Source organism: Tasmannia lanceolata, unplaced genomic scaffold (assembly GCF_043159265.1).
Source record: "Tasmannia lanceolata isolate RefF3 unplaced genomic scaffold, GAP_Taslan_0.1 ptg000012l, whole genome shotgun sequence".
NCBI classification, from domain to species: Eukaryota; Viridiplantae; Streptophyta; class Magnoliopsida; order Canellales; family Winteraceae; genus Tasmannia; species Tasmannia lanceolata.
The window spans coordinates 20,247,481-20,274,963 of NW_027518689.1; the positions used below are offsets into that span (position 1 = coordinate 20,247,481).

Sequence of the window (27,483 nt, forward strand, 5' to 3'; positions counted from 1 at the left end):
AGCATAGAAGGCCTTCTCGTTATCGTTTTAGCATCACCTCTTTCCTTGACGAGAGTGGTAGATACTACCAGTCATTTTATGATTTAACACATGTCGAACCATATCTTGTTGGATATGTTCTAATATAAGCCCAATAGATAATGGACCATGTGTAGTGGGCCCATACGGGTTGGAGCCTATTAACCTCATTTTAAAACCCTTTAATATTTAACTCGTTAAATAGGGGCTGGGGGCAGCGATCTTGGTATTCCAAACTAGATACCTTAGGTGTAATGCTTCGAGCAGCCTCTTGCTTCACCTAATTCCTCAACCAATCTTTAGTTTTATGGTTTCATCTCTTGGTAGCCTCCTCAACTCCCACAACAAGGATACGTCTGCCTCTCACGAAAGGAAAAACGTCCGTTCCTCTCTTTACACGTATCCCAACTTGCAGCCCTCTCTCCTCGAATAGATTTGGGCGTCGGCTGAATTGCATCGTTCTCTTTGGGTTTGGGTTGCCTCTGTCGGAACTTATGCAGCAAGCTTTCCTTGCCCACGATTACTACTCGTTGGGTTTTGTCTCTCATCTCATGCTCTGTTTTTATGCAAAGCTTTTCACATCTCAGAAAAGAAATCCCAATCGGATTACACACACACAGGAATTCTGAGAAAATCTTGGGCGTGGGTATAATCCCAATTGGAGTACACCACAAAGACTTTTGCCTCTTTGTTGGGTTGTCAATTTTTTTTTTTAAACGTGGGTTCAAGATGCAGCTAAGGAGAAGGAATTTGTTCATTGTATTTGACCCACATGTTCTGAACCGTTCTAACATATCTAACATTATTGCCTCCAATTAAACCATGTCTAACATGGTTTGATCGCCATGTTCACTTCATTAAGTGAGGGCAATTATCTTGAAAGCATACATGTCTTGTGAAGATAAATATCACCTTTTGGCACGTCTGAGAGAGAGTACAAACACTATAAATTAAGAGAGATAAAGAAAGTGGACAGTACAAACACTATAAATTAAACAAAAGTTGTAAGAATCAGAGAATACCGGATGATATAAACATTACAAATCCAACACCAAAGGGACTTTGGGGTGAAAACCAGAAAACCAAAGACCATTTATCATGCTGCACTGATCAATCTAGAGCCTCATAATAGGTAGGAATTTACATTTCCATAGAATCTCAAGCCCTCTACATCATCAACCCGTTTATTTTATTAGTCCTAAATAACTATAAGGCCTACTCGCAAGTGGATCAGACCTTGTGCAATAATGTTTTCCAAGCAAAGGAAAAATAGATACAAAATTCGCCTTGATATTGCCAACAAGAAGGCTGTACAGTGCAGCTGGGATTTTCTTATGTTCCACCTCCTGAACTCAAAAGTCCAACTCTCCATTGCTGTAAGTTATGCTTTTCTACTTATTACAAAGTTTACATGATACCTCTGAACTGCCAAAATCAAGTGTTAAAAACCTTTAGCTGCACTGGGAAAGAAATTTTTCAAACACCCAAGCAATTGTTCAGGAAAAAAGTGGTTACCAATTTGCAAAGCTCTAGTGTTTTAAGCTACTTCTTTAGACTGTTGCTGGAAAGGACTTTCTTCCCATAAGGGCTGCTCCGAAGCACTGGAATATGGGGTCTGATAGCCTCAACAAAAGCATTATGAAGAGCTCCCTGCTCAACAGGAATATGAAGGGAATTTACCATCAGAGAAAAAATCCACAAAGGTCGAACATTAGAATATTATCGAAATGGTGTTGGAACTGAACCTTGGATTGAGTGAGTGCGCATTGAATAACATAATTGCCAAATGGGTCCTGTAAAATTTGTTCGAATCGAGAATTGTTCATCAGGTCTTGAATGATAGGAACCCGCTGATGCTCCTCAACAGTTTTCAGGCATCTTTCGACCACATTGCTGCCATATTTCTGAACAGATAGGTACCCATAGTTACCCTTTAGTTGGTCCAATACATTTTCTGTAGCCCATGGAACCTGTAGCTCAATCACATACTGCACAACGTAATTCCTGCATGATGAAGTGGATTTCAGTTCAGCACTCAAATTGCAAATGTGTCGAAAGGAGAAAAAATTCAACAGTAGTGCTCATTCTATGTTTCGACAAACAGGACATACAAAGGAGATTATAAACAGATGCACATGTGTGAGTTCAGGACTATCTCCACACAAGTACACCTGGGAGTTTGAAAAAATAAAATAAAATAGAAAATCTAACTAGAAAATGTCGAACCAAGGCAAGATGGATGTACCCGAATGGATCTTGAGATAGGATAAGAACATTAGAAATGATCTCAGACATCAAGCGGTGCTTCCAGTCACCATCTGAATTTCGAAGGCACTTTTGCATCACACAGCAGCCATGACGGTCTGTTGCGAGCTCAACACAGTGAGCAGTTGCAGCATCAAAAAGAAACTGCAAAAGAATATGATGTCACTCTCAATATCGATAAAAAAACACCGAACTTTTTTGAAGTTGAACTCTAAAACAAGTTATATTCATTAATAGCAGCTCTATCTGATATTTCCTTCAAAGAGGTAAGGAAAATGGTGGGGTTGTGTTTAAGCATCTTCGTAATCTGAGTCACATTGGATATACCGTAAAGCCCAATTTATCCGCCAATCGTAGTGTCTGAGTGTCACTCACAAGGGTTCTCCAAACGCAAACATAATTTCAGGATGGCAATAATTATAAGTAGTTAATGATATTTGCACACTGGGGATGAATGTGATTTAGTGGTTATTCTGGATAGAACTGACTAGTAAAAAAATGTGAAGAAAATTGTTTCGTGGTCAAGATGACCATCGCAATTTGGCTTGATGAGCATTGAAAGTTTAAAACTCTTGATCTAACATAATAACATGATGCATACAGTAAGAGGAATTAGAAACAAGGTCACGTTAAGAGATCATGAAGAGTATTATTATTACAAAATAGTAAATCTGAACAAAATTTTTAGAATGCACAAGATTTTGTATAATTATTCAACAAGCATTTATTACATATGTTTACCTCAGCCATTCACATTACATCCAGCAACGATGGAAACCCACTAGAGCCCTGATAGCATTCAATTCTTGCAAATCATTCATATCTTGTCTAATTCATAGACATGAAATGTGGAAAAGGTTGTATCCACCGCACTAACAATCATGGTTAACATTTAGTTTTTTGTTTCACCCATTTTTTTAAAAAAAATCCCAATCATAGTAATACATTTTGTCACCCAAGACTTGGTTTTGGCAGTGTAGATAGTAGTGCTCCAAAATTTACTGACCCCATGCTTACAGAAGTAAAAGTTAATAAATTTTAAATTTTACTAATCTATTTTAAATTTTAAATTTTACAGAAGAAAATATTCACTATTGAGTTTTCAGATTTCACATATTGTACATACTGACAGAAGTAAAGCAAATAAAATAGTAACACTGTAAATGCATTTATACTCATAAACTCCAACTCCACTGTCTGACTACTTCATGTAAATCTGAATTTGTTTAGGTCTCTTTTATCACTTGCCCAACTGTCAATATGACAAATAGGACAAGACGATTTCATCTTTCGTTTTCCTTGCTGGTACTTTTTAAATACTTTTTACAAAGATTTAGTTCACTACTATTTTTCTGGATAAGCTTTTGTATCTTTTGTAGTTATATGAGATAAAAATAATTCTATTATACTATAAAAACATACCACTGTGATGGATTTTCCAGGATTGCCACTCTTGGCACCTCAAATCAGTGTGTGAGACACCGGCACACATGCCGTCACGAATTCATAGGAATCATGCACACATGAGTGTGACTGTATGCTCAGCTGATAGGAACCAAATGAGACTGCAGCCCAAATCATAACTCTCAATGCAACATTGTACAAAACGTTACCTAGTACACATAAATACATGCCACAAGCATTCTGTGAAGCATAACAGCATATGGGCATTATACCTCTACTGTTAGAACTAATCGATTATGTAAAAGGGTATCTTAGTCATTTCCCACGATGTACACTCACACATGTATCAGCCCTGGTGTATATCATTTGTATTGTCAAATCAAACGAATGAAACTGAGTTCATATTCCTTCCGATGAATTACATTCTCTCTCTTTTTCTTCTATTCTAATCTCATTTTTAACATGTTATCAAAGCCCCAAGATCAAGGACACAAAGCAAGGATCTAATCCTCATCTAGAAAAAGGTACAATTAAGCTCTCATGTCCTTTCATCTCCACCCCTGTTTTCTATTTCATCAAAAGCCTTTTTCAAAACAAAATCTAAAATCTCACTCTACCTTTTCTCTCTTCCAGAGTAGAGTATCTAGGGTTTTTAATCCCAAAAACCTCCTGATTCAAGACAACCCGGAGAGAGGGGGGTGATTGGATAAGCAAAGGGAATGGGACTGGTGTAAGGCTGATCCATAGTCACAAATATTTGTCCTGGGAATTTCCCAAGAAGGGTGTACTAGGGATATTTAATGTTTTTTTTTTGTTATTTTAGGGTTTATATCGAGAAAAAATAGAAAAATAAAATATTTAAAATTTATCAAAATATAAATATAAGAACAAATTGGGAGAGCAAATAATATTTATGAATTTCTTGTTATATTTTCATGATATTTTTGCAGTAAAAAATAAAATATGAAGATATCTTGAAAAACTTTCAGAATCTCAGAAAATTTTTGGAATTTTGTCATTTTATCCAAAAATTGCAAAATATCGTGATATTTTCGAAAATATCTGAGATAATTGTGACTATGGGCAGATCTATGGTTCAAAATTCTTTAGGGATCAATACCAACAGTGTTGAAACTAGAATGGTAGAACTTGATCCAAAATTAGAATTTCAACCCCCAAATTCAAGAAGAAGAAAAATGGGGTTTGAGAATAGAAGTAGAAGAAAAAACAGATGATAAAAAACGGATAATAAAGAGACAAATATGATCCTGCCTTAGATAAGGACAGACACCATCACACCATTAGTTGTCAGGAAATCAATCTAAAGTTGGATCGAGAGCATCACACTCACGATCAAGAGGGGAGGAAATCACTTCCAGCCACACAGTTTTAGTTTTTTTTTTTTAATTAGTTAAAGTGGGCATATAGGAAGAGATTTTTTTTGTTGTTGTTGTTGTTGTTTTGTAGGAACTTGAACTTGACACGCCTTCAAAGGGGGAAATTCCAAAGACATTACTTCCTCGGATGGAAAACCGATTCATGTTGAGACTAAGGATACTGTCATTTCCATATGCGCTTGTGGCAAATTTAGGGATAGTACTCGCATTTGTTATATGTAAACCATCAAGAAAGAAGCTTGTGAAGAAACCATCATTACGCTGACGTGGATTCAAAAAAAAACTGCCTGGGGTGCAGAATACCCAACTCCCATCAAAGGGGGAGTAAGATGGATGTTGTCTAATGGGAAGAGGATGAAGATGGGTTCTTCCAATGGAGGTCCCTAGGGAGCCAAACCCTAGGGCTCTAATACCATGTTAGAAATAGAAAAGAGAATGAGTAAGTCGGAGTCTAGCCCCCCTCACTTATGTATTTATATTTAGACAGCGAAAGTAAAAAGACCATAATGCCCTTAGGCATGTACACGCCTTCTGACACAAGTCTTGAGAGTTAAGTCAGTAAGGCTAGTCCTTGATTTTTATTTGTTAAATCATCCAACAGTTCTGGTTTTCCTGTGAGTTCTTGGTTTTTCTCTATAGAGTTTTGCGTCGAGATTGAGTAGGAACAAGTTTCTTCAGTTTTTGTTTTGGAAGTTCTATTAGAATTCAGTTTCCTAATTTGATTGTAACAATCAGTCAACCCATTCTATAAAATATGGCTGCTGTTTTGAATGAAATGTGTTTAGATTTGGAATCAATCTCTTCTCAGTTTGCACAAGATTGTGCGTGATATTTTTCTGTTGAATTACACGGAGAAACAGAACAAAGTTTCTGTTTTCTGTTTCTCATTCTTCTTTCCATCACTTGTCTTGCGCAAGGTGACACAGTGGATTGATCATCATCAATAGCCACCCTACAAGGATCTAAGTCGATATTCCCGGCCTGCCAATCCACAATCACAGCAACCAGGTGTAATTTCTGAAATTTTCAAGTCGTTTGATGAACAACTGGGACAAACTCCAAGAACTTACGGTTTTCCCTCAATGCTTGCTGATATCAACAAACATTGCGGGTTTTTCTTCAGACCTTGCGGAATCCAATCATTCTTCCACTCATAGCAATTTTGGAATTCGAGCAGGTGCTGAATCTTCGACTCCAGTGGAACTCAGGTTCAACGCATTTTTAGCTGCACGTCGCTCACTGAACTGGCTCCTAGCATGAACCGTCAACCTTTCCACCTCCATCCCAGCAAACCGTCCAGTTCATCCCAGTGCTAATTTCCATCAACAGCAGTCCCACATGCAACCCTCACAAGTCGCACCTGCAATTTGTCACAGTCCCATCAGCAACCTTGCAACATCCATACCCACAACCTCTTTAGTGCGTTCGACCTTCCAACCTCACTACCAGTCCTAATTGTCACCATAACCACCATCTCCCCCCCCCCCCCCCCTCCCCCCTACCACCACCACTACCACACACACACCTTTTCCCTTCCTGATAATCTTCTCAACCTAGCTACGTTCCCGAACCTCCCTCCCTTGAGAATTCCTCATCGAAACCCATTCCTCTCGCCAACCAAAACTCTTTTCTATTTACCCGACGGTTTCCTCACCACCGTCACCTCAACTTCGCCCCAGATTCCATCTTCCCAGTGTCACCAATACCAACCCCTTCTACCCTTGGCTTCCGTGCATCAGAGATTACATGTGTTCAAAATAATGAAACTCTATTTATGTTTCGGCGATAACTTTTGAGCTTTAATTTATAGAGATGTTTTCGGCGATAACTTTTGAGCTTTAATTCATAGAGATGTGTCACTCTTTTCTTGCTTGGTACTGTGACTCCATTGAGAACCAATCTAGATGAAATACTATTCTAGTTGCTATTTGACATAAGCTAGGTTACGACGATTATGCAAGACAGAAGGATCTCTGAGGAAAAAATGAATCATTGTTCGAAGATACATAGAAGATGAATTAGATTTCCCGATTCGAAGTGGTTTTTATTTTTATTTAATTTATTGTATTTAATTAAGTCTTTATAAGCTTGTATTAATGTGTTCTCAGTGTCAATTCTCATTAAAGGGGAGCAACCAAATAGCTATACCCATCTCTCCTCTTCTCATGCCATGTGTCACCCACACATCTCTCTCTTTCCCTTAAAAGAGGATTCTTTGCATATATTTTGGCAATGAACAAATGATGCATGAAAAAATCTTTTGAAAACTATTTTCTGCAATAACTTGCAGCTCCTTCTCAAGTGTGATGCCTTGTTTGTAGGTGTGAAGACTAGAACATACTAGAGTGATTCTAGTATATTTATCTCTTGTGATTCTTTGATTAAGGTATATTTTTACTACAACTTTTTGTGAGATTCATTGATCAACCGCGCTTTTCTTCTCGCGATTCTTGTTTTAAGAAAAGCCCCCTCCCCAATCCGAAACCAACCATAATCCCTCATACAAGTCTCTTCCCTTTGTTCCTTATTTTTTTCCCCAAGCCATCCTACATCACCTCCCAAGTCCTCACTTCAATCTCAACCATGGCAACCACCAACAGTTTTCTTTCCTATATACTCCATCGTAGAATGTAGTTTCCAATCGAAAGAATCAACATCTCACTTAGGCAGGCTTATCCATGTTTCCTCTGCGGCATGGAAGCATCTGTGGACTGAGGCTTTCCTCACAATCGTACATATTTTGTTCCACCATGATTGGTTAGGCCTCTCCTACTCAAGTATTCACTAGCACAGACCCAGTAATTAGTTCAGTCAATCATGAGGATGTATTCTGTTATATGCATGTTCCTCTACTCAGAAGAAATTCTTTCCCAGAGCAAGACAGTGATAACCACAAGGGTCGTCGGTGTTACTATCATCTCACAAAATTCCAATTTTACATCATGTTTCTATGATGAGTCCCAATGGACATGAGATAAAGGAGGAGATATCTCTTGATGTGGCATTTGTGTCAGATTCTACAGTTACTAAAACCAAATTATCCCAGCCTCATAAGTTTGTTTCTTTATTTCTTTACTTTATTTCAATTTCACTCAAATGGTGAGTTCGCCAGATTTCACAAAATGAATCTGATTGACGAGTCATAAGACAATTAAGAAGTATTTTATTCGCCAAAAGCACAAGCTCTTACAAATCAAGTTCTTGAGCTTATAAATGAGCTACTGATGTTCAGTGTACCAGCATCTAATGAAAGGCAGATAGATGATATGTAAGAAGAAATGGGGGAGGGGGGCTTTACGGCAGCAACATGTGGGAAGTAGTAGCTAACCTGCAAGAAAAATGTGGTACGCTACAAGTGGGTTTTCAAGAAAAAGCAAAATTTTGACGGTGGGTTGGTAACTAAGGGATTTAAAAGACATACATGAATATGATGAGACATTCAGTTAAGTGATCAAGAGCATGACAATGACTTATGTTTCCTAGTCTAGCCAATATTCTTGGCTGGAAACTTAGCCAAATGGATGTGAACGCTTTTCCTCATGGATCTCAGAAAGAGGAAGCCTATATAGTGCAACCAAAATTATTTGACACTATGTACAGAGATCATTTTGTTTAATAACCTAAAAAGATGATACAAGGGTTGAAACAGGGTATTAGGGCATGGTTCAGCCAATTACATCAGCTCTTATTTACAATGGCTTTAAAAAAAAAAGTCCAAACTTATTTTGACTATACAGACAGATATCATTTTGACACTATGTACAGTGGCTATAGAAAAAGGGGAAGCCTTTATAGAGCAACCAAACTATATGACCAATTACATCAGGCCTTAAGTTCAGAATGATATATGTACAGAGTTTTCGGACTTAGGGAGAGAGATCAAAAGAAGAGATGTATCAATCTCAAAAGAAATACGTGTGACACACATTAAAGTTGTCACTTGTCATTGCAGTTTGCACTGTATAACAAAAAGAACAATGGTAAAGGGGAAATGGACAGAGATCCTCATACTTAGGAAAAATGGTAGGGGCACACGAGTGCCTCACATACACTAGGCGTAACGACAACGAAGCACCACGAGCGGGAACACCAGCTAAGCAGCACAGCGCCAATAGAAGAGAACCACCGATGGGGAAACCATCGGAGACATGGTCGACAGGGAAACCGTCACCTAGAGATAAGAAGAAAAGGAGAAAGATAACCAACAACAATAGGAAACCATCGTCTGGAGACAAGGTCGACGGAATGAACATCGTCGCCTGAAGAGAAGTCGACGAGGAAACTGTCGCCTGAAGAGAGCCAACCAACGATGGAGACACCATCGTATGGAAAGAAGGCCGACGGCATGAACATCGTCGCCTGAATATGGAAAAGAATAACCAACGAATGATGGGGACACCATCGTCTGGAGACAAGGTTGACGGCATGAACATCGTCGCCTGAAAGGGAACCGACTAATGATGGAGACATCATCGCCCTGAAAATGAGGTCGACGGGAAAAGACCATCACCTGTAAGAGAGCCAATCAACGATGGATATGGAAGCTATCGCCCGGAAAAGAGGGGATAAGGCATAAAGCCGAGAAGACAAAGACCGACTAGGGAGCACAACAACACTCCCCCTCAGGCGAGACTACATGAGCCCAGACAAAACAAGAAAAGACAACAGGAAGACGATAACAATCACAAAGGGGACAGGCAAATAACATAAAGAGAAGACGATAACACTCTCCCTCGAGAAAAGACAACATAACAACACTCCCCCAAGAAGACAAGACTAAGAAAAAGACAACACTCACCCTAAAGAAAAGACACCAAGATCTACATGATAACATTCCCTCGTAAGTTGCAGGTCAAATACCTTTAACTTGCAACGAAGAACAAGACAAGCAAGCCACCACACCTCTCTCGGACATTTCATCGAACACTTAGTGTGCGCCTTGAAGAAGACAAAGAAATGAAGAGAAACAAGGCACTACATAAAAGACATAAAAAACAATACATAGAAGACAATGTAAAGAAAGAGATGTAAAGAAAGAGATGATGTCAACAAAAAACAATAAGTGAACCACAGGAAACAATACAAGACAACAAAAAAAACAATACAAGGCAACACTCCCCCTCAAGTTGAGGCCGAAAGCCTTCAACTTGAAATGAAAAGAAGACTTTCAAGGCATGAAACCCCTTTGAGACATTTTATCAAACACTTTGTGGGCGTATTGGAGAGGAAGACAAAAGACATGAAACACAACAAATATAGATGGAGAAAAACAAAGATGAGGATGAAGGACAAGAAGACAACAATCCATACAACAACCCAAACGAGAGAAATAGAGAATAAATACGGCCAAGGAAAATGGGTTTGCCGAAAGATAAACGACGACACAGAAAATACCGAGAGAGATTTTTGGGGTTTGAAACAAAAACGGAGAAACACGAGAGAGCGAGTAGGGGAGAGAGATCTTAGGGAAGATTTGAGGAGAAACTATAGGGAAATAAAGAGAGGAAAACGGGATATGAGAGACATACGAGAGAGAGATGATGGCGTGGAGGGAGATAGACTCTTCTTCTTTCCTTCTTGAAGGATCAGCCCATTGGCTTTGATCCCATGTTAGAAATGAGATTAGGGTCAGATGAGAGGAAGAAGAAGAGTGAAGGATGGAGAGTCTCCACTGGGGAGCTCCTCATGGATATGTTGTATATATAGGCCCGTATATGGCAAGTGATGTGCAATGACAATAATACCCTCTAACATACACCTAATGACTAAACTATCTAATACATTACTCAACAGATACGAATCAACATTTTCAAAATTCTATAACATGGATAAGGATACAGGGGTCCCACATACCATGAGATACGACAAGACATAAATAAAATATCATAAAACATCAATAGATTTATCGTAGAAGATGGAAATAATAGGAAATTTAAAATATACAAGACTCTAATAATCAAAATTATTATTTCAAACATGTGACACTAACAAACAAAAAGCATAGTTAATTCGAAGAGCGGCATGTTTCATACATTGCAATTATATTGACCAATAGAAATATCCATGAAATATATGAGTATGAGTGTCGCAGTGTGTCGGACATGGTATGTTGGGCTTACGCAAGTATTCGAGTATCATAGTACATATATCTTCAGAGATTGATTATGAGCACAGTCCTGCTCGAGTTGGGTAGAAGTCATCATCAATTTTTCATCGGTAAATTCATCAAAAATATGGACATTAATTCTTCGAAGTTCATCTTCCATCACCCGAAGATTATCAATAGGAGGTTGTCCCTTCCATTGGAATGACAATAGCTTGTCCTCTAAACCTTGTAACCTTCTTGTCAAGCACATGTGAAATTTTCTCTTCCGGCCACTTAAGAATGGGGACCTGCACCTTGGCACGATTGGTTAGAATCTTCACCTTGGAATTTGTAAAGATCGACAATGTAAAATATCAGGGATATGTCTAGCAGCAGCACCATATTAGATTTTTAATTCGTTGGAATGTGACAATGAACAATCTTCATTTCTTGAGTTTATGTGAGGTACCTAACGAAAATCTCTCTTGTCAAATGTACACCCTAACTAGATCTCTAACATTGACCAATAATCTCAAAATTCTGTACAGCCGATGCTGGGCAGAATTTTATAAATCTGTAATAAGTCTGTAATTAACCATCAGTCTGAAAACTGAATCTTCAGCAGAGAAAATCTGTGACGATCTTTGAAAGACTATAGATGAAGATCCAACCCAATCCTGGATCTCATCAAAGTAGCAGTCGAATCTCCAAGGATGATGATTGGAACCATTAATCCAACGGATAACATTAAGGGGCCGTTTGGATACGCGGATTTCAGAATCCAGGATTTCTTCAAAATTGTAGCTAAGAGACAAGACATGAAGCGGACCAACCGTCGTTTTTGACTCATTTTTTACTTCTCGCCCTTCTTTCCGTCAGCAAGCGATTAGCAGATCCTCCCATATTTCCAGGTTTTAGAAATCTTAGGATGCATGAGAGATTTTTAAAACCTGAATTTCTCACTTAAAATCCAAAAAGCGCTGCCAGGACAGTGGCAGCAGCTTGATCATGAACCCTCTTTTTACACTGTTTTCAAACTAAAAACTTGGATTCTAAAATCCGTGTACCCAAACGGCCCTTTGTAAGCCCAAGGGTTCCCATGGGTTCAATCATTCACCTTACCTTCTTGTTTTGATGCTAGCAAACACAAATTAATTAGCATTGTCAGACTAATGTGTTGCTTTGAAATGTTGTGCTCTACACAGGAATTTGATATGTTATATGGCCTTTACACAACTCAACACAACACATGGCTTGTGGATCCACACTCACATTGATCAACAGCTTGCACCTACAATTGAGATATCCTCATTTGAAGTGTTAAGAAGAAGCTTGGAGATGAACATGCCTTGATGACTCCTCATGCACCTCTCAACATGATTTGAAGATTGGAGGAAGTCACAAGAGCCATGACAAAGTTCAAGATGTTCACTCACGCGGAAAAAGTCCAAGGAAGTGCAAAGGAGCCAAGACATTCCAAGAAGACTCAATGGTATACACTATTAGAATGTATTTGGAGTCCTCTTGATTTTATGTTTAAACGCACTCTCAAAAGGTTTTCAAAATGGTTTTCATACTTAACATTTTACATCTTTGAAAACCATCAACACACACCTAGAAATGTGTTTGAAAACCTTGGACTTAAGCCCAAAGACCATAGCCCAAAAGCCCCTGGTTTTTAAAGTTAAAAATGAAATTTTACTCAGAGCCGGTCGACCGGGCTATGCCGAGCGACCGCGGGATGCTAACTGGAATTCCAGGGCATCTCGAAATTTATCGGGCCAGTCGACAGGGGTAAGCCGGGCGACCGTGGATACGTTTCTGTTTTAGAAAGAAACAATCCAGAATGGTGTGGGCGGTCGACCTCCATGAGTCCGGTCGATCGCGATAGTGTTTTTTAGCCGAATTTTTATTCAAACAGATTGCCCTCGCCGGGCGACCGCCATAAGGCCGGTCGACCACGTCGATATGAAATTTGAAACTGAAATTGAGAGCCCGATAAGGGCGGGCGACAGCCGTGCCTCGGTCGACCGCCGCGACAACGAAATAGATCCGTTGGGGCTTTCGCAGGTTGACTTTTTCAACCCTATAATTTACAGATTTATCCCCAAACGGTTATATTTCCTTGTGGTCTATATATACACTATCTAAACCTTTCTAAACAAATTTTTGCAAGATCAAATCACATCTTCTTGAATATAAACTTTTATATGAAAGGTTAAACCTCTTTGAACTTATATTTTTACATTTTATCAAGAGGATCTCCATAGGCTTTACATTTGTATCTATTCCTTTGAGAGTTGTGAGCTTTAAAAGTTGTAATCAGCCTATCAAGAGGCATTGAGAGTTCTTTCTTTTTATTTCTTCATTCTATAATTGAGGGTCTCCGATTTAGCCCGAAAAGAAAGGTAAATCATTTGTAAGAGGAAGGTGTCATCGGAAAGGCTTCGTGCGAAAGGGTGTGATCCCTTGGAAGTTGAAGGAGTTGGTGTACGGCTTTACGATTCGCCCGTTGAAGAATCTTATTGATCCCAAGGAGAAAAACTTGGTAGAGTGGAGTAGGTCAAGTCGTAACCGAACCACTATAAATCTTGTGCCTTGTGGATGCTTTCTCTTCTCCTTCTCTTTGCACTTGGGTGTTTGGTAATCTTTCCCTTTACTTATGTTTATGCTTGATTGAACAAGGGTTAAAGTATATATGCAGAAAGTAAAATATAATCTCTAGCATACATTATTTTTATTGATTAATTAACGGTTAGACTTGTTTAGGTTTAATTGGTAAATCGATTTTAATAATCCACTCAATTAAGCCCCAAAATTTTAATTAGCCAATTCACCCCCCTCTTGGGTTGTCACCTTGTATTTCATTTGGTATCAGAGCATAGGCTCCTAAAGAGATTTTTAAATTTAAAATCTACAAGAGATAAAGATCTGTGACAATCCAATGGATTTTGAGCTAGGCCAATCCGCTATAATTCCTCCATTTTTTTATGGAACAAATTATAGAACTTGGAAAGTAAAAATGTTTGCCTATCTCAAATCCATAGACATTGACATCTTAGATGTCATTGAAAGGGAATTTTTTATTCCAAGGAAATGCATCAAAAATGATGCAAAATTATTTTCATTAAATTCAAAAGCTATTATTATAATATGTTGTGGACTATGGCCTAATGCTTTTGATAAAATATCATCATGTACAAATGCAAAAGATATTTGGACTAATCTTGAAAAACAAATTGAGAAAAATGATAATCTCTCTTCAAAAGATAAAAATATTATTTTTGAACAGAAAAAGACTTTACAAAAATCTTTCTTTCAAACATTCAAGTTTCGATTTAGAAAAACAAATTGAAATTTTGAAATCAAAAGTTAATGAATGTTTGACAAGAAATGAAAAATTAAGTCATTTGAGCAAAATCTTAATAAACAAAAATGATGACTTAATTAAACAATGCACTATCCTTGGAAAAGAAAAGGAAAGCCTTGATAACACAAACAATGATTTAAATGAAAAATATAAACTTGTTTGTGAGAATGAAGAAAAACTAAAAGCTAATTTATCTCAACAAACAAATTGCTTTGAAAGTCAATTAAATGAGATTAAATTAGTTAATAAAGAACTCTCTATAAAGAACCAAAGAATACAAGAAGAAAAAGACAAATATGTTTGTCATCGGATGTATTCTTGTGGTTCTAGTTGCTCTTCATCTACCTATGCTTATTCATGTTCATATTGTGGTAGATTAGATCATCACCAATCTATGTGTAAGCTTAGATTTGTGAAATCAAGCAAGTTTGTTTGGGTAAAGAAAAAATACACTCCCGCAAACAAACTTGGTTGGAACCAAAGTAATTTGGGTTCCAGGATTCCCCATTAAAGTTATTTATTGAAAATATGAGTATAATGGGTTGTGCTTAATTGCCATATCATTTGATTTCTCTCTAGATAATATATTTCAAACATTGAACCTCTTGTATCTAGATAACATGGACTTAAATAATATATCATTTCGATTCATGAACTTGGATACCTATACTTGTACTAGTTTACTAAAGGTTGTATCCATGCTCTTATGTGCTTAATGATAACATCATATACATGCTATAGTCTAAAAGCAAATAACTTTTGTATTCATATTAGACTATATTTTGTGCTATATTGAAAATCTTTTGAAAATCCATCTAAGTGCAAGAACACACACACATATGCACTTAACATCCACATTGAGCTTCACTGAAAACATAAATCCATTTATTCTAGTTGAGCTAAAATGTTAGAAAAATAGAAATGAATTTTAGATGTCCTCATAACCCCTATGGATCAAGTTTACATGTTTATTAAAATCCCATAAGTGCGAGAAAATTGATTTGTCCACAAAATCCCTTGAAAAATATCAAGAAATTGAAAACAGGGGTGTCTCGGTCGACCGAGCCTTTGCGGGCGACTGCAATTGGCAAATAGGGGAAAAATAAATTAAAACAGGTTAGTCGCAGCGGACGACCGCATGAACCCGGTCGACCGCGGATGGTCGAAATGACAAAAATAAAAAGAGTCAGTCGTGTCACGGCGGGCGACCGCGATGATCGAAAACTGCTTTTTAAAGGACTTTCGCGACTCATTTTCTACTTCCACCATTTCGTTCTTCTCCTAGGGTTTTCTCTCCCCTTTGCTCCCAAGCATTTTTGGTTCAAGATTTTGAAGATTAAGGGCTATTAGGTAGGCTTAATCCATCCCTCTTCCTCCATTTCCAATTTTCTCTCTTCCTTCTACATTTCTCTCCATTAAAACACCCCATTGCTCATTCTCTCCACATTTCTCCTCATATCTTCCACAACTCCCTTGTTTTCTTTTTGTTTCCATTCTCTTCTTACATCCTCCATCATCCTTTACCTAATCCCTCATCCTTCAACTCGTTTTCTCTCAAAACCCTAGAATCTAAAATGTCAAGGAAAACCATCGCACATAAAGGCAAGCGAGCGAGAACCGAACCCGAAGAAGAAGTGTTCCCCACCGAGCGCTTCTTCAATAAAAAGGTAATGGACCGCTACGAAGAATACTCAAAGCGTGTCCTCATCTCGGGTAGAAAAGTGATGTTCAAGGACTTCGAAAAATTCGAACTTAGGCCGCTTTTCGCACATCAAGGTTGGCCATTCTTCCTCGAATATGATGCTATAATTTATTCTGAATTGATCAAATACTTCTATGCTAATCTTGATATTTCACAAAACGGTGTTGTGATGAACACATATCTTCAAAAAGAGGTTGGGCTAAACATAGCTTAATTCTGTAGAATTATTGAGGTGCCCAATGATGGTAAAAGAATTTTCTTCTGGTGTAAGAATGAGATCGACAAGCACTTCACTATGATGGATGTCTATAAAACCTTAGGAACTGTTCCTCCTCCTGGAGAAAAGCTAAACATCACTGCCAGCTCCATGAATGATACTGCTAGATTGATTCACAAAATAATATCCTACAATATCGCTCCCAGGGCTGGAAATTTTGATGCCGTGAAGCCTTTTGAAGCCCTAGTAATCCACTGAATCATGAACAAAATTAAATTGAATTTGGGGTATATTATTTTTGGATACATGGATGAGGCTGTCAAGAGAGGACAGGGAGGTCTACCCTTTGGGATGCTCATTACTAAGCTTGTAAGGCATTGGAAAATTAATATAACAAATGAGCCCTACAAGAACCCTGATCCCGTGCTCAACCATACCGCCATTACACTTATGAAAATTCCTATCCCTGGTGGAGCTGGTCCTAGTGGGGTTGCAGACGATGAGGTTGATGAGGCTATGAGAGAAGCAGAAGAGGTGGCTCAAATGCAGGGCGTAGAGCACATGAGTAGGGACAGGCTCAGCAACGTCAACCTCCCACCACTAGCTCGTATGAGGATTTTTTGCAGGGACATTGCCTCATTGAAGACTGGGCTAGGCACTGTCACCTCCAGACTTGACACCCTCACGACTGGATTTGATACCCTTTCTACTGCTCTTACGACTGCAGAGAGTCAGAGAGCCTCTGATCATGAGAAACTTATGGAGCTTATGGCAAGGCAGCATAGGGAGATGATGCAAACTTATCAGATGAGTCAGTCCACCAGTTATTACATCTCCCGATCCCCATCTCGTGAGCATCAGCCTCCTCCTTCTCAGGGCTGATAGATAGACAGCACCTTCTTCACAGCAGACACAAACGATCACATTTTGCTGCTAATTATCATGTTTTGTTTAGCTTTCTTCTCGCCCAGTTTGCGTTTTTGGACATTGTATTTTCATTTTCTTCATGGATGATGTTTATGCCCGATGTGGGCTTTTATTTTGGTCTGTACGTGCCCTGTATGTGCTCTTATGACAGTGTGGATCTTGCCCTAGATGGGCTTGTGGATATTATGGCTAGATGCCCAGTGTGGGCTTGATATGTTGGTTGATAGATGGTTGTATATAGATGTGGATGGATATGCCTTGTTTGGCATGATTATGGATGTACAGAATGGTTGCCCAGAGGGTCATTATGCTTTATGGTTTATTTTGTTTTTCATGTTCAGAGATTATGTGATTTTACCCATTGTAGTGGTGATGAGCTCTTGTTCCTCACACCCATTATTTGTGTATCTTTGTCATGTAGTTTCGATGTGAAGAGGGTATGTCTCTTCCATCATTTATTCATGTATGTGGGATCTCTTCTTGTCTCATCTTTATATATACATGAGTTCTTCTTTTTTGCCATGGATGTGCACTTCTGTTGACTACCAGTGTTTTCTATAATCCTATGTCTAATAATCATCCATTCTAATTCAAAGTGTACTTCTCAATTGAATAGAACAAAAATTGGAATAGTTAAGATAATTAAAATCAAGGACTTGTGTGCTTGAACTACTACAGTTAGACTAGATGCCAATAGTTAAGTGGAGCTTTCACTTGTAAATGTATAATTACTTAGGGTCAAACAACTTAAACTCAAAAGTTATTTTATAGCTCTGAGCATGTTCAAGCTCAGGAAGAGACTTGTCTGCTTCATGATTGAAAATGTAACTCAAGTATTAAAATCACTCACCCTTCCACCATTATACCTTGTCATGCCCTACAACATAGGTTTCACCTAGGGCCAATGACAAATTCATAGGGGGAGCGCTCAATGGTTATATATTCATGATTATCTAGACCAATATGATATGCTCATATGGTTTATTACCCCTATTCTTATGCTTAACTTGCGAATCATTCGATCAAATATTTAAAAAAAAAAAAAAAAAACTGCTTATAATGCATTATACTTAATTTTTCTTATTATTTCTTTTTTATAAGCATTCTAAGAGCTTAAATGTATTATCATGTACAAGGCACATAGCTTAGCAAAGCTATTATTCAACTTGACACCCCACTTGCACTTTCACTTATTTATCTCTACCTTTTTGCTGTGGCCAAAAGGGGGAGAATTTTGGGAATTGATTAGGTAGTCCAATTGTATATGCACCATATGTTTTACGGTCATTAATTATATTTGTGCATATAATGAGGAGAAGCTATGCTCTATTGTGTATATCATATCATATTTATTCATCTATTGGTTGATATCTCCTTCCTCCCTAATCAATTTGTTTGCCATCATCAAAAAGGAGGAGAATGTAAGCCCAAGGGTTCCCATGGGTTCAATCATTCACCTTACTTTCTTGTTTTGATGCTAGCAAACACAAATTGATTAGCATTGTCAGACTAATGTGTTGCTTTGAGATGTTGTGCTCTACACAGGAATTTGATATGTTATATCGCCATTACACAACACATGGCTTGTGGATCCACACTCACATTGATCAAGAGCTTGCACCTACAATTGAGACATCCTTATTTGAAGATGTTCAAGTCATGAAGCTCATTATGAAAATCCTACAAGTTCCCAACAAGTGTTAAGAAGAAGCTTGGAGATGAATATGCCTTTGATGACTCCTCATGCACCTCTCAACATGATTTGAAGATTGGAGAAAGTCACAAGAGCCATGACAAAGTTCAAGATATTCACTCAAGCGGAAGAAGTCCAAGGAAGTGCAAAGGAGCCAAGACATTCCAAGAAGACTCAATGGTATACACTATTAGAATGTATTTGGAGTCCTCTTGATTTTATGTTTAAATGCACTCTCAAAAGGTTTTCAAAATGGTTTTCATACTTAACATTTTACATCTTTGAAGACCATCAACACACACCTAGAAATGTGAAAACCTTGGACTTAAGCCCAAAAGCCCCTGGTTTTTAAAGTTAAAAATTAAATTTTACTCAGGGCCGGTCGACCGGGCTATGCCGGGCTACCGCGGGATGCTAACTGGAATTCCAGGGCATCTCAAAATTTATCGGGCCGGTCGACCGGGGTAAGCCTGGCGACCGCGGATACGTTTCTATTTTAGAAAGAAACAATCAAATATGGTGTGGGCGGTCAACCTCCATAGGTCCGGTTGAACGCTATAGTGTTTTTTAGCCGAATTTTTATTCAAACAGATTGCCCTCGTCGGGTAACCGCCATAGGGCCGGTCGACCGCGTCGGTATGAAATTTAAAATTCAAATTGAGAGCCCGATAAGGGCGGGCGACCGTCGTGCCTCGGTCGACCGCCACGACAACGAAATAGATTCGTTGGGGCTTTCGCAAGTTGACTTTTTCAACCCTGTAATTTATAGTTTTACCCCCAAACGGTCATATTCCTTGTGGGCTATATATACACTATCTAAACCTTTCTAAACAACCTTTTGCAAGATCAAATCACATCTTCTTGAATATAAACTTTTATATGAAAAGTTAAACCTCTTCGAACTCGTATTTTTACATTTTATCAAGAGGATCTCCATAGGCTTTACATTTGTATCTATTCCTTGGAGAGTTTGTGAGCTTTAAAAGTTGTAATCAGCCTATCAAGAAGCATTGAGAGTTCTTTCTTTTTATTTCTTCATTCTATAATTGAGGGTCTCCGATTTAGCCCGGAAAGAAAGGTAAATCATTTGTAAGAGAAAGGTGTCATCGGAAAGGCTTCGTGCGGAAGGGTGTGATCCCTTGGAAGTTGAAGGAGTTGGTGTACGGCTTTAAGATTCGCCCGTTGAAGAATCTTATTGGTTAGTGAAGTATCCCAAGGAGGAAAACTTAGAAGAGTGGAGTAGGTCAAGTCGTAACCGAACCACTATAAATCTTGTGCCTTGTGGATGCTTTCTCTTCTCCTTCTCTTTGAACTTGGGTGTTTGGTAATCTTTCCCTTTACTTATGTTTATGCTTGATTGAACAAGGGTTAAAGTATATATGCATAAAGTAAAATCTAATCTCTAGCATATATTATTTTTATTGATTGATTAAGGGTTAGACTTGTTTAGGCTTAATTGGTAAATTGATTTTAATAATCCACTCAATTAAGCCCCAAATTTTTAATTAGCCAATTCACCCCCCCCCCCCCCCCCCCCCCCCCTCTTGGGTTGTCTCCTTGTATTTCACCCCTAAAGGAATCCCCTTCAACCACAACTTTATCCATCCTTTCTTTATCAAGCATCTTTATACCTTGATGCACTAAACGCACCTCCGCCTCACTCGCGTTGGCAATGCCAATTGGGCCTGTAAACACCCAATCCGAGCCCTGGGAGATAATAACCATTCATTGGCTATGGATGGATGGAAAAACCATACAACTGCTTACATCAATCATAAGATCAGAAGAAGAAACTCAATATCCCAAGGAGTCTTAGTCTTCGCTCTAATTTCAAGTTGAAAGAATAGCTCAAGGAAAGGGATATGGTAGAGAAGAGAAGAAGAGAGAAAGCGAATGAACAACAAGAGAGTTGGGGCGAAAGAAAAATGTGAGAGAGAGAGAGTTCCCCATGATCCCTAATGATGCATTTGCTATAATAAGACATAAAAAAATTCCTTAATAAATTGGGCTTATTAAATCTCAAACATTTCTTTGTACCAGTAATTTTCGCTTTTTCCCCCTTCAACTTCCCAAAGTACGTTCTACCTTTTTCATCCCAATAACAATGGCTGATGGAGAACCAATCTCTTCTAAGCACTCAGTTGGATGCAATGATTATTTACACCAACTGCACCTAGACACACGTAAGCTACCTCCTTTAGCCAGTAGAATTTCTCTCGTGCCCACCTGCCAAACCATATTAAACACTTTTTTCTACCCGACCATGCACCTTCCACATCATCCCTTCTAGCCCCTAGACACACTGAAGCTACCTCCATTACCCAACTGCCACTAGGACCCATGGAAGCAACCTCCTCTAACCTCTAACCAGCTGACTTTCTCTTACAAGCCACTTATCAAACCTTATCGCACCATTTATCTCCCCACCATCCAACTTCCACATCATCCCCAATACTTTCTTCTGAAATAATCCCATCCTCTGTCAACTTTATTTTCACACACACACACACAAACACACGTGCCCTTTGAAGCTCTAATTCAAAAGCCTTTGTCTTCAATACTTCTTTCAAAGTGATAGTTCACCTCTAAACTCTTTTGAGTTTCACTTTAACAACATGGGAGAAGCTATAATTCATCACATCTTATTTTACAAAGTGATTTTCCCTAATGTCCACCTCATAAATAGACCTTCACTATCATCTCTATCATTTACAGAATTTTTCATTTGACTAATAGTGACCTAAACTCATAATCATGGCAATCACAATAGAGGCTTAATGCCCACTTACAAGGGAGATTCAATATAGGATCCAATGGATAAAATTGTAGCACTATGTTAGGCACGCAGCAAAATATTGAAGATTCAATACCACACTATCATACAACCTGAAGGGTAGACTAGATCCAGAGAGTGAGTGATAATAGTGATCCTCACAGGTAATCCGGGCCAAGCTGGGGTTGGGAGTGTTCAGAGATGGCAATGAAAACGCCTTGTAATTCTCCAGACCTATTGACAGGGAGATAGAGTGGACTCCAACAAGGCAGAAATCAGGGCTCTCCTAACTGGGATAAGGATATTTAAGGACCGGTTTAACATCCCGCTCATATTAGAAGGTGAATCATTGAATGCTATCTTATGGACGGAAATCGAGGCTCTCCAGCCCTATTGATGGGATGGTGGATTGTTCTAAGGGTATTGGGGTTTAGATTTCTTCTGTTCCTTGACCGGCCAATGAAGTTGTTGATCTGCTAGAAAAATCAAGCATTCAAAGAGATGCAATGTACGAGGGGCAACCCCTGTCCCTTTGTAGCTCTTTTTTATTTTCATATATGCCTATCTTTTTAGAAAAAAAAAATAGTAATCCTCCAAGAAATGTTTTACTACTAATTATATGTTGGATGTCTCCAAAATGCCTGATTAAGAACAGCAAAATTATTTTGCAATATCTATTTAGCCTTGCTGATAGATACAAGGAAAAAATCGCCCCACAAGAGATGACTTTAGAAATGCTATACTTACCATCGCAACCACCATACAGGTACCACAATCACCAAGCATGTCTTACGTTCTTCAGACCATCAATTCACCCTATCTACTTTAATCATTAACTACTAACACTCACAATCACTTTTTACTGTTAAACCTCCTTTCTCTGCTCCACAATTGCCACGCTACCTGACCATTTCAAGCAATATTTGATTTTGCATCCACATTCAAAACCCCTTCGCCCCCTGAATCATATTGAGACCTGCCTCCTACCTCTTCACACTTACCAGTTCTGTTCTTCTTGCCCACAAGGATCTGCTACTAATCAGTTTGCTTTCCCTCCTTGCCCGACTCAACTACTACAGTCCTTCAGGACTCAATTGAGAAAGATGGGGGAGAATTTCTCTCGTAAGGCCTCCATTTAGGAATTAACAATGGAAACAAAACTTCTGAATATCGACAATCATTTTCTCGACTCTGATTCTCGACTTGTGAGGTGCCATACAATGCCCAACATGCGTGCGTGCGTGATTAATGAGGCAAGGGATATTTCTCAATTCTGTTTTTGTATGTCCACACAGAAAAAATTTTCAAGAAATACAATCTCTATTTGAATAATTGACAGATATGTAACAAATATAGATTAAAAATTCTGATTCACAGTCAAGTAAATCACAAAGAGTAATTATCCCTTACCTCACTGTATTCAGGCAGTAGGTATTGCAAGCAACATTGTGCAACATGATTGCCATTAATGTCTTTAATCAGCATCAATATATCCATCTTCAGAGAGGAAACAACAATGAAAATTTGCTCGGGAGTTTTAAGAGTTTCAATCACCTTCTGTATAGCTCGAGTCCTGTGTTTGAAACGCCGAACAGCAAAGAAGAAGAGTGAGTAGCATACAATGTGTTACAGCATAAAAGATTAAATAATGCCATCTCCAATGGCTTAAGCTTTTGGAGTAATTGGTTGTTTCACATGGTATTAGGGCAAAGGTCCTTAGTTCAAAACTCCTTTATATTAAAAATCCACATGTAATGGCCAACCCAAAAGAGGGGTCACATGTGCCACGTGTAGGCCAAACCTAAAAAAAGAGGGGCCACATGTGAGGGGGAGTGTTAAAGCATAAAAGATTAAATAACGCCATCTCCAACGGCTTAAGCTTCTGGAGTAAATGGTTGTTTCACACCATGCAATAAAAGCATCAACATTCAAGAAAACACATACCCATGCATATCACATGAGATTCTCAAAAGGTCGCTTTCCTTTTCTGTAACAGCATTTAATATCTGCATTCTCTGATCCTCATTGCATACTTCAAGCAGCTTTTGGACAAGATAGTTACCAAAAGGATCAGTCATGAGTTCGACGATGTGACCAATGATCTCTACAAAGATCTTGTGCACATCTTCTGAAGTACCATCGGCGAATTTCCTTTGCAAGAAACGGCAACCATGCTGGTCCTTCGCCATTAGATAGACTCTTCCCACAATATCATCAACAGAGTTATATTTCTGCTGCTGTGAACTTGAATTATGTCTGAAATCTCCATTATCATGCGAAGAACCCTTGTCAAGAACTAAAGGTTGTTGGAAGTGATCATTTGAAAAAACCCTTCCATTGGAGTTAACACAGTTAAGGGATTCATGACATCCATTTGAGCCAGTTTTGATAGCTTTAAGTGAGTTCAAGCCATGTGATCTAGTCAATATCTTTTCAGGAAAATTTGGTCTCAACTCCTTAGCCAAAGTTTGAACTCCTGGAGAATCTTTAACAGATATAGCATGAGGACATGCTAAATTATGTCCATGTGCAAATGGGCAGCTCTCTCCCCTTCCACAGAACCCCTGAGCATAGTCATGGCAGAAGCCACTTTCCATTATTGTAAGATTTGGCTGGTTAAATCCCCTTGGAACTGCATTGTTATTCCAATATAAGTTTTGATTAGCCAGCTCAAGATTGTGGGAGATAGGCATCTCGAAATATGGTTCTCTAGAGTTCCTAGTCAGAGACCCAATGGCTGCATTGGCACTTGCTTGAATTGGATAAATTTCGGATCCCTGATTATGTAACTGCTGCAAGTAAAAGAAATTCTGACGCATGCAAAAATTCCTTTCTTCCTCCATACGCTTCCAGGCCATGTGGGACCGGCTCAAGTGTTGTGCTTGCATGTAAGGAGAAGATTGTGCGTCCAAATAGTACTGCTGCTGAAATGCCGCAAGGGAGAAATCTACTCCCGGGACGGGAACATTTGAAAGCACCTGAAAAGTTCGCAATTCGGGTGCTAAAGGCATAGCTCCGGAGTACATAGGAGGGCCCCCTTGTTGCTGCACAAAATCACCAGGAAAATGTTCAAGTGGCTGCAAAGATACCGGTTTCGGCTTCTTTAGCTCGCGAACATTGAATCTCCGAAACTTCATGCTTTCTTGACCATTAATTTGCCCATTCAATTTATCAAGCTCATTTATGCTTCTTAGAGATGAATATGGTTCTGACGAGGGGTTCACTAAATTCATGCCATTTAGGGTATTGGTTGATGGAGGAATAATGGTGCCCACTGACTCTAAACTAGGAAGAGATTTCTCTAAAAATGTGCAATTAGGTAAAGGTTTATACTTGGTTGGTTCCATTGCCACGGCCTCCTTGAAGCTCAATTCGGCAAATGCAGATGTCAAGGATTGATCATCTGGCAAGTTCGAGTCCTCTCGATTGACACTTGGAACAGATGTTTGACAGTCGCTCTTCGTGATGATCTTTCCTCCATCCAAATTCCTGCCACTTTGAAGTGTTTGGCTGAAAGGTCCTCTAGAAGAATTCATGGAAACTGATCTTTCAAAGGTAACACCACCATATAAGGTTGCTTTGCTACTGTGCTTTGATGCTTGTGAAGAATGATATAAATTAGTAAAAGCACCAGAAAGAGAGGACTTTCTGTTTTCCCCTTCTAGAGAGATCACTCCCATATCCGGCGAGGAGACTACAGGGAGAGATTCTCCGGGACGAGGGTTCCCAGAAGTCGCATTTGGGATCTCACCTAGAAGCATCTCAAATTCATCGTAGTCCTGCTCAGTTGCTCCTTGTTCCATTTCCCAAATGGCAAGTTTGGAACTGTCCAAGACTGCCGAATAGAGCCTGCCCAACTCGGCAATGCAGATCAGTAGAGAAGCCCTGCAATGAAACCAGACTATACCTAGGTGAGGAATAGTGTCGCGGAGTGAAAATTCAGTACATAAATAAAAAAAATATAAATTTTAATATGAGTAATGCTAGCAACAGCGAGAGTAAGACCAAGTAGGGGACCAAACAAATGGGTTCTCGCCACAACAGCACAATTGATGTAATCCTGCCCTTAGGTTTGGGAAAATCAACAAAAAGTAGATTTTTTTAACACATGATTCACATTGTTGGGCTCTCCCATCGGTCTTCCTCTCGGTTACGATATCATTTTCCTTTGAATAATGATGAAAGCACAACCATCCAAACAAATCATCAAATTCTTGCAAATCGCATACTACATTACTTCTATGAGAATTGATATTTTCTGATAGATCAAGCCACACAATTTCTTCTTTTTTTTTTAGGAAAAAAAGTAATCTAAATGAAGCCCATTAGTCCAAACCTACCCAATGCTTGCTAGCTTACATCCTATTGCCCTGATAAAGAGCAACAATTGTTGAATGGATGAAAATATATATAGCATTTAATTCATGATTTAACCTAATGAAATCCCATAAATCGAAACCCACAATACAATGTTGCTAAATTACAAGATCCATTGCTTTGATGACAACTCATATTGTAGAAGACTAAAAAAATTGCTTTTTGCCATGACATACAATCTACATAAAATCCAACTATCCAAACCCATCATCAAATCTTCCAAAACTACGTCATCATCACAAACACCAATGTAGTCCTCCAGTTATGAGTTATGACCAAGAAATTCTACTCGAGAAAAAGAGGAAAAAGCAATCACTCCTCAACAATCAGTTCTCACAGAAAAACACAACAAAACTTCCTAACCACGATCATCATCAGATCATTTCCAAGAGATTAAAATTCAATTTCTATCCGCGAAAAAAGAAGGACGAAAAAGACAAATCAGTTCAGCCCAATAACCCAAAAAATACAACTCAATTTCAATCCCCCCCATCAAATGTAACCAAACTGCAAAACCCCTAAAACCCTGATCATCAAATACAAACCCCCCAAAAATAACAATAAATAAATAAACCCAAAAAAAAAAAAAAAACACATTTTAATCACATAAATGACACAAAAAAAAACCCATAAAATAAAGAAAACAAAGGGAAAAAGTCCAAGTAAAATCGAAAAGTACGTAAAAGGAAAGAGACATACCAAAGAGAGAAGAAACAGAGGCAGCATTAGAAATAAGAGTCCATGTTCTTGTTAATGGTATGCTTTATAGGAGAGAAGATTGAGGGGCGTTTTGGTAAATTGAACGAAATGCGAAGAGGATGAACGAATGAGAGTGATGTTGGTAAGGTCATGAAGAGAGAAGGTGAAGGAGAGGTTTTCAAAGGTCAGAAGGAGCATACAACAAAGAGCACATACCATGTAACATATAGCATGCATGGATTCTTCTCTTTCTTGGCTTTTTGGTATGTTTTGGTTTTTGTTTCGGTTGTTTCTAATATTATTTCTACATTTTTATATCCGGGGTCTATTGTTTTAGTAATGGCACTCCTTGCTTTATTTAGTTTATTACTTTTTTTTTAATAGGCTATTAGATGCAATTACGAGTTAGAGATAAAGACGGACTATACATAACTCACTTCCTGATCAATCGGAGATTTATATGGTGTAAGTCCTTATAGTCCCGTATTTTTCAAAAAAGTAATGTACGAATTACACTACAGGATGATCTAAACCGTCCATGTGATGGGGTCATATC

General features: G+C 38.6%; 1 protein-coding gene across 2 annotated transcripts; it reads right to left on the reverse strand.

Annotated features, from left to right (window-relative positions):
• Positions 1–978: 978 nt before the first annotated feature.
• Positions 979–27,195, reverse strand: LOC143887690 (uncharacterized). 2 transcript variants are annotated; one of them, XM_077391835.1, is made up of 7 exons: positions 26,928–27,195; positions 23,796–25,736; positions 23,262–23,424; positions 2,264–2,427; positions 1,764–2,022; positions 1,534–1,668; positions 979–1,443 (listed from the first exon to the last, which is right to left on the reverse strand). In XM_077391835.1, exons 2-6 carry the CDS (start codon positions 25,652–25,654, stop codon positions 1,561–1,563), a joined length of 2,553 nt encoding a protein of 850 aa, XP_077247950.1. In that variant the 5' UTR covers positions 25,655–25,736; positions 26,928–27,195; the 3' UTR covers positions 979–1,443; positions 1,534–1,560. The 2 variants fall into 2 exon arrangements, with proteins under 2 accessions (XP_077247950.1, XP_077247949.1); XM_077391834.1 differs by having other exon boundaries at positions 979–1,668.
• Between the last annotated feature and the right edge of the window lie 288 nt (positions 27,196–27,483).

Bases quoted from the DNA above. Each gene is read 5' to 3' on its own strand.
- LOC143887690 (XM_077391835.1), bottom strand. From the start codon at position 25,654: ATGGAACAAGGAGCAACTGAGCAGGACTACGATGAATTTGAGATGCTT. The intron at 23,425-23,795 runs GTATGTGTTTTC...TTTCAAACACAG, and splicing joins ATCTCATGTGATATGCATGG to GACTCGAGCTATACAGAAGG. The intron at 1,669-1,763 runs GTTCAGTTCCAA...CCTGTTGAGCAG, and splicing joins GCGCACTCACTCAATCCAAG to GGAGCTCTTCATAATGCTTT.